The following is a 12201-nucleotide window of genomic DNA, read 5'->3' on the forward strand; positions in this document are numbered from 1 at the left end:
TGCAAGATCTCACCTCGTGGAGTTGCAATGATCATGAGAACGGTGAGGAATCAGCCCAGAACTACACAGGAGAATCTTGTCAATGATCTCAAGGCAGCTGGGACCATAGTCACCAAGAAAACAATTGGTAACATACTACGCAGTGAAGGACTGAAATCCTGCAGCGCCCGCAAGGTCCCCCTGCTCAAGAAAGCACATATACATGCCCGTCTGAAGTTTGCCAATGAACATCTGAATGATGCAGAGGACAACTGGGTGAAAGTGTTGTGGTCAGATGAGACCAAAATGGAGCTCTTTGGCATCAACTCAACTCGATGTGTTTGGAGGAGGAGGAATGCTGCCTATAACCCCACAAACACCATCCCCACTGTCAAACATGGAGGTGGAAACATTATGCTTTGGGGGTGTTTTTCTGCTAAGGGGACAGGACAACTTCACCGCATCAAAGGGACAATGGAAGGGGCCATGTACCATCAAATCTTGGGTGAGAACATCCTTCCCTCAGCCAGGGCATTGAAAATGGGTCGTGGATGGGTATTCCAGCATGACAATGACCCAGAACACACGGCCAAGGCAACAAAGGAGTGGCTCAAGAAGAAGCACATTAAGGTCCTGGAGTGGCCAGCCAGTCTCCAGACCTTAATCCCATAGAAAATCTGTGGAGGGAGCTGAAGGTTCGAGTTGCCAAACGTCAGCCTCGAAACCTTAATGACTTGGAGAAGATCTGCAAAGAGGAGTGGGACAAAATCCCTCCTGAGATGTGTGCAAACCTGGTGGCCAACTACAAGAAACGTCTGACCTCTGTGATTGCCAACAAGGGTTTTGCAACCAAGTACTAAGTCATGTTTTGCAGAGGGGTCAAATACTTATTTCCCTCATTAAAATGCTAATAATTTTATAACATTTTTGACATGCGTTTTTCTGGATTTTTATGTTGTTATTCTGTCTCTAACTGTTCAAATGGACCTACCATTAAAATTATAGACTGATCATTTCTTTGTCAGTGGGCAAACGTACAAAATCAGCAGGGGATCAAATACTTTTTTCCCTCACTGTAGGGTCAGGGTTGATTAGGGAGGCCACCGCTCCTCTGGGCATGGTGACGCAGGGTGAGTCACAAGGAGAGAATTAGTCTCTTCCTTATTGACTCTCCTGCGTTTCCCATGGTGCTAGGCCTACCCTGGTTAGCTTGTCATGACCCCATTGTTTCTTGGCAACAGAGGGCTCTCATGGGGTGGTCGCGAGAGTGCTCAGGGAGATGTTTAAGGGTTTCCGTTGGTGCTACTACGGTGGAAAGTCCAGACCAGGTCTCCACCGTGCGCATTCCCCCTGAATATGCCGATTTGGCTCTCGCCTTCTCCAAAAAGAAGTCGACTCAATTACCACCCCATCGACGGGGCGATTGTGCGATAAATCTCCTGGTAGACGCTGCACTTCCCAGGAGTCACGTGTATCCCCTCTCACAGGCGGAGACGGCGGCTATGGAAACATATGTCTCCGAATCCCTGCGTCAGGAGTACATTGGGTCCTCCACTTCACCCGCCTCCTCAAGTTTATTTTTTGTGAAGAAGAAGGGAGGTCTGCGCCCGTGTACTGACTATCGAGGTCTGAACCAGATCACTGTGAGGTATAGTTACCCGCTACCGCTCATAGCCACAGCAATTGAGTCAATGCACGGGGCGCGCTTCTTCACCAAACTAGATCTCAGGAGCGCTTACAACCTGGTGCGTATCTGGGAGGGAGACGAGTGGAAGACGGCTTTCAGTACCCCCTCAGGGCACTATGAGTACCATGTCATGCCGTATAGGTTGATGAATGCGCCATCAGTCTTCCAAGCCTTTGTAGACGAGATTTTCAGGGACCTGCATGGGCAGGGTGTAGTGGTGTATATTGATGACATTCTGATATACTCCGCTACACGCGCCAAGCATGTGCCCCTGGTGCGCAGGGTGCTTGTTCGCCTGTTGGAGCATGAGCTGTACGTCAAGGCCAGCCACCACCTCAGGCCGGTGGTGGCTGGCCCGCTCCAGGAGTCTGAGGTGCGGGAGGTTCCCAGCGTCGAGGGGGCCCCGGCGTACTCCGTTTGCTCCATACTGGATTCGAGGCGTCGGGCGAGGGGCCTTCAGTATCTCGTGGAGTGGGAGGGGTACGGTCCGGAGGAAAGGTGCTGGGTTCCGGTTGAGGACGTGTTGGACCCTTCAATGCTGCAGGAGTTCCACCATCTTCTTCCGTATCGCCCTGCGCCTCGCCCTCCGGGTCGTCCCTGAGGCCGGTGTCGGCGCGCTGCTGGAGCCACGCGTCGAGGGGGTCACGACTTGACGGAATTGTTTCTTTGTAAGTGCTTGTGCACGTTATTCTGGTGTGCGACGGGTTTTGTTACCCATTGATTGATTGTTCTGTTTCCGGTGGTTTTTATTATTAAACTGCGCCATTGTAAACACAGTTTTTTCTCTCCTGCGCCTGACTTCTCTGCCCCCAGCACGCACCCCTTACAAGGACATTAACTGAACCTTCTTTTAGCAGGTCATGGTACAGGGCTATATGCCTCTCAGTTTAAAGAATGGAATGTTGAGTAAATTACTATATTTCTCTCTGGTTATAATGACATATTTCATACAGAACATTGACTCATGAAAGGATATTGGACAGAATTTGAACAGTGGACAGAGCATGGCCTGGTAATAAAAGGAGAATAACTCTTAGGACACAATAAGGTGAAATTAAGCCTTCATTATCCTTTGATAATATAATGTACTGTATGCCATTTAGCAGGCGCTTTTATCCAAAGCAACTTAAAGTCATGCGTGCATACATTCTTGGGGGCAATCAAACCCACATTCCTGGAGTTACAAGGGCCATGCAACTGAACCATCCAATTGAGCTAAGGCCTAGAAGGCTATAAAGATGCTTCAGAAATGATTCAGAAGCAAATGTCATGCTATAAAGTGTGGCAGGGTATTTTAACATTCTTGGCGTTTGAATTCGTAGCACACCTGTTTCCGGGTTTGTCGCCAATAGCGGAGAGGAGGGTCACGGGCTGAAAAAAAATCCTCCTAAGGCTACTGGACTTGAATGAACCAGTCAAATGCGTTCATCAAAGGGGTGCATTTGGACCGGACCAACAGCCATCTATTGCTGCAGTGAGCGTATGTGTGTGTGTCTTTGTGTGTGTGTCTCCCATTGCACTCTGCGCTGAGAGAACACTTTCACTTTGACAGTCACTTGGTGAAGGTTTCTGGACTAGAAGTTACTGAATGCAACAACCATGTCACTAACAAACACAGTCATTGGGTGGGTGTCTCTCACATTTAGTTGAATGGCGTGCTGGGAAATATGCAAATACGGCTTTACAAACTACAATGTTAACGTCCCCCCTCCCTAAAACAAAAAAAGTGTAACGGCATCAACTCTAAGAAAGTGTTAATTTAAGTCGGAATTTGCAAGCAACATCCATGTTGTTGCTGTGTAGTATCCAGATGTTCTGCAATAACTGTAGCATTTTAAAGGATCACATTGTCTTCAATCTGTCAAAGACATACTGTGATCATAGGTACTGTTAGCTTATAATATATTTATGAACTTTGAAAGATGGATAGATTGTTGTAAAAATGGTGTCACTGTCTCTGTCAATTATCACTATATAATGAATGCAATATTTGGACCTGAAGTGGAATACGTCATAAAGACCTGTCAAGTATTGACAAATGTCACTTAACGCAGAAGACCTGCCTCAAGCCTAATCAGTGTGTGTGTGTGTGTGTCTCTGTCTCTCCCTCTCTCTTTCTCTCTCTCAACCACTCTCTCCCCCCATCTCTCCCCCTCCCCCTCCCCCTCTCTCTCTCTCTCTCTCCCTCTATCTTTCTCTCATCCACTCTCTCTCTCTCTTTCTTTCATCCACTCTCTCCTCCCCCTCTCTCTCTCTCTCTCTCTCTCTCTCCCCTCTCTCTCTCACTCCCTCTTCCACCCCTCTCTCTCTCCCCCTCTCTCATCCTCTCTCCTCCCCCTGCTTTCTCTCCTTCCCTCTTACTCCCTAACTCTCTTTCTCTCTTCCCCTCTCTCTCTATCTCACCCATCTCTCTCTCTTCCCTCCTCCCTCTCTCCCTCTCTCCTCCCCCTCTTTGTCTCTCCCACTTCTATCTCCTCTCTCCTTCTCTCTCTCATCCTCTCTCCTCCCCCTCTCTCACTTTCTCCTCCTCTCTCTCTCTTTCTCTTCCCCCCCTCTTTCTCTCCCTCTCTCTCTCCTCCCCCCTTTCTCTCTCTCCCCCTTCTCGCTCCCCCTGCTTCTCTCTCTCTTTCTCTCTCTTCTCCCCCCTCCCTTTCTCCAGTCTGATGTCAGGGCTAGCAGCCCTGGATGCTAAGTGTTCCAGCAGACTGGGCCTTATCACCGTGTCTTACTACCTGTGGACCACCTTTGTAGCAGTGGTGGTGGGCATCATCATGGTCTCCGTCATCCACCCTGGAGGAGCAGCCCAGAAGGAGGACTCCGAGGACAGCGGCAAGGCCATCATGAGCTCTGCCGACGCCCTGCTTGACCTCATCCGGTAAGATGGCCCACCCGCTCTCCACCCACACACAAACCCACCCACACACCAACCCACACACACACACACACACACACACACACACACACACACACACACCACCTATCCACCCACTCACCACCCACCTACCACCCACTCACCACACACTCACCCTCCACGCACCCACCCACCCACTCACCACCCACCCTTTAGCACTTACTCATTCACACGTTAAGTCTGTGTAGACCAATGCACTTCATTTGGATGTTCACCTGAAGAAAACGTGTAGAAAGTAAATAGAGTAATTTGTACTGTACTAGCGAGCAATCATGTGCGCTGGCCTGAGAATTTGAAATATTTGAAATAGTATTTTAACCCAGGTCTGCTGCTGAACATGCTCATACAGTACATGTACATACTATCACCAGCCAACCTTATTAACACTACGGATAGAGACGATGGGCCAGGACCCCACAAGATGGTGTTGATTCACTGTACTACATATTCTCACGTTCAGAACTGAACCTAGTGATTGAATCGCAGATGAGATTAATGATATATCTCAACAGCTAGGCTATCTCTGTCTGTGGAATATTAAAGACATGGCACCCTATTCCCTTAATAGTGCACTACTTTTGACCAGGGCCCATAGGGATGTAGTTAAAGGTAGTGCACTATATAGGGAATAGGGTGCCATTTGGGGCTCACCCATGGTTCAGAGGCTACCACCTTGAGTATTACATTTTTATTTGGTTTTTCTGCTTCTTTCTCCTCTAAATGTGTGTGGACTTGTTAGAGTCAGCCAGCCATACACTTGTATCTTGAAAGTACTTCAGTGAAATGATAACAGTTAAAGTGATGGGCCCAAATGCTCATCTTCAGCTGGATAGATGGGTCTCTCTCAAAATAAATGTTTTGATGGGGCAGACTCCACAGCTTGTACATTGTGATGCATTACAGGGCTCTTAGAGCATGTTGTGGTATTTGGTCATGTTGCCTTTGGCCGTTTACACTGTTCAAACCGAGAGAGACTTCATTTGAACTGCTCTCTGCTAAAGACAAATTGAAGTCACTAACGTCAATGCTGCACAGTGAAGTAGCCTAGCGTGTACCCGTAACAGCCTACTCTCCACTGGAGACATACCTCTCTCTAGATACATCCCAGCAGTGTCATTGTATTTGTCCCAAATGGCACCCTATTCCCAAAATAGTGCCCTATGGGCCCTGGTCAAAAGTAGTGCACTATAAAGGGAATAGGGTGCCATTTGGGATGTGATCATTATGTCATGGTGTTAGAGAAACCGCATACACAGCACTAACACAATTAGTGCTACACTCCCCTATGTATTTATTTGGACAGTGAAGGTAAAACGTTTAGTTTGGCTCTATACTCCAGCATTTTGGATATGATATCAACAACACAGAATGTCACCTTTTATTTGAGGGTATTTTCATGCGTATCTGTTTTACTGTTTAGAAATTAAAGCACTTTATGCATCTAGTCCCCCATTTGAAGGCAGTGGTGTAAAGAACTTAAGTAAAAATACTTGAAAATACTTCTTAAACTTCTTAAGTAGTTTTTTGGGGTATATGTACTTTACAATTTATATTTTTGACAACTTTTACTTTTACTTCACTACATTCCTAAAGAAAATGATGTACTTTATACTCCATACATTTTCCCTGACACCCAAAAGAAGTCGTTACATTTTGAATGCTTAGCAGGACAGGAAAATTGCCAAATTCACACACTTATCAAGATAACATACCTGATCATCCCTACAGTCTCTGATCTGGCGGACTCACTAAACACATGCTTCGTTTGTAAATTATGTCTTGGAGTGTTGGAGCGTGCCCCTAGCTATCCGTAAATTTAAAAAACAAGAAAATTATGCCGTCTGGTTAACTTAATATAAGGAATTTGAAATGATTTATACTTTTACTTTTGCAATAACATTTACCTTTGATACTTAAATATATTTAAAACCAAATACTTTTAGACTTTTACTCAAGTAGGATTTTACTGAGTGACTTTCACTTTTACTTGAGTCATTTTCTATTAAGGTATCTTTACTTTTACTCAAGTATGACAATTGGGTACTTTTTCCACCACTGTTGAAGGTGTCAAATTAGTTTATAGTGCATTACCAATAACAGGGGAGGTTAGCACTTTGAGGGGGAGGGTATGACCTTTATGCCTCTGTAACTTTCTCACTCAAAAAAGTAAGACGGATACGTATGAAAATACCCTCAAATAAAAGGAGACATTCTGTACTGTCGCCTCATACAGTATAAAACATTTGATCTCAAATCCAAAATGTTGGAGTATTAAACGTTTTAGCTTCACTGTCCAAATAAATGCGTAGGGGAGTGTATATCTGAGAGACTAAGTGGCTTTTTGGGTGAACCTTGAGGGAGGAAAAAAGTAGATGACTAGCCTGATGGGTCAGGGTTACAGTACATGGTGTCAGTGGGGAGCAGCTGAGCAGCAGCTGGAGGTACACACTTAAGCTAAGTGTTAAATTACTTAAGACTCTGACTCATTATATTACCACACCACCACACAGCTCAGAAATAGAAATCGGTCTGTTTGGGTCTCCTGGGTTTATTGAGGAGTTTTAATGAGATTTGTCACATCAACTCAAATTGTATTTGTCACATGCGGCAAATACAACAGGTGTAGACCTTACAGTGAAATGCTTACTTACAATCCCTTAACCAACAATGCAGTTTTAAGAAAAATAAGTGTTGAGAAAGTATTTGCTAAAATTAACTGAAGTAAAAAATAATTAAAGAGCAACAATAAAATAACAGTAGCGAGGCTATATACAGGGGTACCAGTACAGAGTCAATGAGCAGGGGCACAGGTTAATCAAGGTAATTGAGGTAATATGTACATGTAGATAGAGGTAAAGTGACTGTGCATAAATAATAAACAGAGAGTAGCAGCAGTGTAAAAATGGGGGTGGGGTGGGGTGGAGGGGTCAATGCAAAAAGCCTGGGTAGTCGTTTGATTAGCTGTTCAGGAGTCTTATGGCATGGGGGTAGAAGCAGTTAAGAAGCCTTTTGGACCTAGACTTGGCGCTCCGGTAATGCTTGCCGTGCGGTAGCACAGAGAGCAGTCTATGACTAGGGTGGCTGGAGTCTTAGGGCCTTCCTCTGACACCACCTGGAATAGAGGTCCTGGATGAAAGTAAGGTTGGCCCCAGTGATGTACTGGGCCGTACGCATTACCCTCTGTAGTGCCTTCCCGTCGGAAGCCGAGCAGTTGTCATACCAGGCAGTGATGCAACCAGTCAGGATGCTCTCGGTGGTGCAGCTGTAGAACTTTTTGAGGATCTGAGGATCCATGTCAAATCTTTTCAATCTCCTGAGGGGGAATAGTTTTTGTCGTGCCCTCTTCACGACTGTCTTGGTGTGCTTGGACCATGATAGTTTGCTAATGATGTGGACACCAAGGAACTTGAAGCTCTCAACCTCCTCCACTGCAGCCCTTCAATGAGAATGGGGGCGTGCTTGGCCCTCCTTTTTCTGTAGTCCACAATCACAGAGGTTGTTATCCTGGCACCACACTGCTAGGGTTCTGACCTCTTCCCTATCGTTGTCGGTGATCAGGCCTACAACTGTTGTGTTGTCAGCAAACTTAATGATGGTGTTGGAGTGGTGCTTGGCCATGCAGTCATGGGTGAACAGGGAGTACAGGAGGGGACTGAGCATGCACCCCTGAGGGGCCCCCACGTTGAGGATCAGTGTGGCAGATCTGTTGTTGCCTACTCTTACCACCTGGTGGTGGCCCGTAAGGAAGTCCAAGATCCAGTTGCAGAGGGAGGTGTTTAGTCCCAGGGTCCTTAGCTTAGTGATGAGGTTTGAAGGCACAATGGTGTTGAACGCTGAGCTGTAGTCAATGAACAGCATTCTCACGTAGGTGCTCCTTTTGTCAAGGTGGAAAAGGGCAGTGTGGAGTGCAATAGAGATTGCATCATCTGTGGATCTGTTGGGGCAGTATACAAATTTGAGTGGGTCTAGGGTTTCCGGGTTGATGGTGCTGATGTGACCCATGACCAGCCTTTCAAAGCACTTCATGGCTACAGACGTGAGTGCTACGGGTCGGTAGCTATTTAGGCAGGTTACCTTGGTTTTCTTGGGCACAGGGACTATGGTGGTCTGCCTGAAACATGTTGGCATTACAGACTCGTTCAGGAAGAGGTTGAAAATGTCAGTAAAGTAATTTGCCAGCTATGGAGAGCGTGATCACACAGTCATCCGGAAAAGCTGGTGATCTCATGCATGCTTCAGTGTTGCTTGCCTCGAAGCAGGCATAGAAGTAATTTAGCTCGTCTGGTAGGCTTGTGTCACTGGCAGCTCGCAGCTGTGATTCCCTATGTAGTCCACAATAGTTTGCAAGCCCTGACAGATCCGACGAGCATCGGAGCCGGTGTAGTACAATTCGATCTTCGTCCTGTATTGATGCTTTGCCTGTTTGATGGTTCGTCGGAGGGCATAGCGGGATTCCTTATAAGCGTCCGGGTTAGAGTCCCGCTCTTGCTCTCCTCAATGCAATCGGGAAGAATCCAGTCTGTGCTAGCAAAACAGCCCTGTAGCTTTGCATCTGCGTCATCTGACCACTTCCGTATTGAGCGAGTCACTGGTACTTCCTGCTTTAGTGTTTGCTTGTAAACAGAAATCAGGAGGATAGAGTTATGGTCAGATTTGCCTTTTTTTTTTATTTCACCTTTATTTAACCAGGTAGGCTAGTTGAGAACAAGTTCTCATTTACAACTGCGACCTGGCCAAGATAAAGCAAAGCAGTGCGACACAAACAACAATACAGAGTTACACATGGAATAAACAAACATACAGTCAATAACACAATAGAAAAAAGTATATATACAGTGTGTGCAAATGAGGTAAGATAAGGGAGGTAAGGCAATAAATAGGCCATAGTGGCGAAATAATTACAATTTAGCAATTAAACACTGGAGTGATAGATGTGCAGAAGATGAATGAACAAATAGAGATACTGGGGTGCAAAGGAGCAAAACAAAAATAACAGTATGGGGATGAGGTAGTTAAATGGGTTATTTACAGATGGGCTATGTACAGGTGCAGTGATCTGTGAGCTGCTCTGACAGCTGGTTCTTAAAGTTAGTGAGGGAGATATGAGTCTACAGCTTCAGTGATTTTTGCAGTTCGTTCCAGTCAGTGGCAGCAGAGAACTGGAAGGAAAGGCGGTCAAAGGAGGAATTGGCTTTGGGGGTGACCAGTGAAATATACCTGCCTGAGCGCATGCTATGGGTGGGTGCTGCTATGGTGACCAGTGAGCTGAGATAAGGTGGGGCTTTACCTAGTAAAGACTTATAGATGACCTGGAGCCAGTGGGTTTGGCGACGAATATGAAGCAAGGGCTAGCCAACGAGAGCATTCAGGTCGCAGTGGTGGGTAGTATATGGGGCTTTTCTGACAAAATGGATGGCACTGTGATAGACTGCATCCAATTTGCTGAGTAGAGTGTTGGAGGCTATTTTGTAAATGACATCGCCGAAGTCAAGGATCGGTAGGATAGTCAGTTTTATGAGGGTATGTTTGGCAGCATGAGTGAAGGATGCTTTGTTGCGAAATAGGAAGCCGATTCTAGATTTAATTTTGGATTGGAGATGCTTAATGTGAGTCTGGACGGAGAGTTTACAGTCTAACCAGACACCTAGGTATTTGTAGTTGTCCACATATTCTAAGTCAGAACCGTCCAGAGTAGTGATGTTGGACGGGCGGGCAGATGCTGGTATCGATTGGTTGAAGAGCATGCATTTAGTTTTACTTGCATTTAAGAGCGGTTGGAGCCCACGGAAGGAGAGTTGTATGGTATTGCAACTCGTCTGGACGTTAGTTAACACAGTGTCCAAAGAAGGGCCAGAAGTATACAGAATGGTATCGTCTGCGTAGAGGTGGATCAGAGAATCACCGCAGCAAGAGCGACATCATTGATGTATACAGAGAAAAGAGTCAACCTGAGAATTTAACCTTGTGGCACCCCCACAGAGACTGCCAGAGGTCCGGACAACAGATTTGACACACTGAACTCTGTCTGAGAAGTAGTTGGTGAACCAGGCAAGGCAGTCATTTGAGAAACCAAGGCTGTTGAGTCTGCCGATAAGAATGTGGTGATTGACAGAGTCGAAAGCCTTGGCCAGGTCTATGAATACAGTTGCACAGTATTGTTTCTTATCAATGGAGGTTATGATATCGTTTAGAACCTTGAGCACGGCTGAGGTGCACCCATGACCAGCTCAGAAACCAGATTGCATAGCGGAGAAGGTGTGGTGGGATTCTAAATGGTTGGTGATCTGTTTGTTAACTCGGCTTTCGAAGACCTTGGAAAGGCAGGGGAGGATATATATAGGTCTGTAGCAGTTTGTGTCTAGAGTGTCTCCCCCTTTGAAGAGGGGGATGACCGTGGCAGCTTTCCAATCTTTGGGGATCTCAGACAAATCAAAAGAGAGGTTGAACAGGCTATTAATACGGGTTGCAACAATTTCGGCTGATAATTTTAGATGAGAGGGTCCGGATTGTCTAGCCCTGCTGATTTGTAGGGGTCCAGATTTTACAGGTCTTTCAGAACATCAGCTATCTGGATTTGAGTGGAGGAGAATTGGGGGAGGCTTGGGCAAGTTGCTGTGGGGGGTGCAGGGCTGTTGACCAGGGTAGGGGTGGCCAGGTGGAAAGCATGGCCAGCCGTAGAAAAATGCTTATTGAAATTCTCAATTATTGTGGATTTATCGGTGGTGACAGTGTTTCCTATCCTCGGTGCAGTGGGCAGCTGGGAGAAGGTGCTCTTATTCTCCATGGACTTTACAGTGTCCCAGAACTTTTTGGAGTTTGTGCTGCAGGATGCAAATTTCTGTTTGAAAATGCTAGCCTTTGCTTTCCTAACTGCCTGTGTATATTGGTTCCTTACTTCCCTGAAAAGTTGCATAGCACGGGGGCTATTCGATGCTAATGCAGTACGCCACAGGATGTTTTTGTGCTGGTCAAAGGCAGTCAGATCTGGAGTGGTCCTACATTTTTTGAATGGGGCACGCTTATTTAAGATTGTGAGGAAAGCACTTTTAAAGAATAACCAGGCATCTTCTACTGACGGAATGAGGTCAATATCCTTCCAGGATACCCGGGCCAGGTCGCTTAGAAAGGCCTGCTCGCAGAAGTGTTTTATGGAGCGTTTGACAGTGATGAGGGGTGGTTGTTTGACCGCAGACCCATTACGGACGCAAGCAATGAGGCAGTTATCGCTGAGATCCTGGGTGAAGACAGCAGAGATGTATTTGTATGGCAGGTTGGTTAGGATGATATCTATGAGGGTGCCTGTGTTTATGGATTTGGGTTTGTACCTGGTAGGTTCCTTGATAATTTGTGTGAGATTGAGGGCATCAAGCTTACATTGTAGGATGGCCGGGGTGTTAAGGATGTCCCAGTTTAGGTCACCTAACAGCACGAGCTCTGAAGATAGATGGGGGGAAATTAATTCACATATGGTGTCCAGGGCACACCTGGGGCAGAAGGTGGTCTATAGCAAGCGGCAACGGTGAGAGACTTGTTTCTGGGAAGGTGGATTTTTAAAAGTAGAAGCTCAAATTGTTTGGGCACAGACCTGGATAGTAAGACAGAACTCTGATGGCTATCTCTGCAG

The 12201-nt window shown here is 46.2% G+C and overlaps 1 protein-coding gene across 1 annotated transcript in view; it reads left to right on the forward strand.

Annotated features, from left to right (window-relative positions):
- Nucleotides 1–4326: 4326 nt before the first annotated feature.
- Nucleotides 4327–12201, forward strand: part of slc1a7b (solute carrier family 1 member 7b) — a 32675-nt gene continuing 24800 nt past the window's right edge. The window contains exon 1 of the mRNA XM_014123319.3: nucleotides 4327–4541. Coding sequence (XP_013978794.2) covers nucleotides 4330–4541 — 212 coding nt within the window. The 5' untranslated portion in view covers nucleotides 4327–4329. The remainder of the gene's footprint in view (nucleotides 4542–12201) is intronic.

Source organism: Salmo salar, chromosome 10 (assembly GCF_965601325.2).
Source record: "Salmo salar chromosome 10, fSalSal1, whole genome shotgun sequence".
Lineage (NCBI taxonomy): Eukaryota > Metazoa > Chordata > Actinopteri > Salmoniformes > Salmonidae > Salmo > Salmo salar.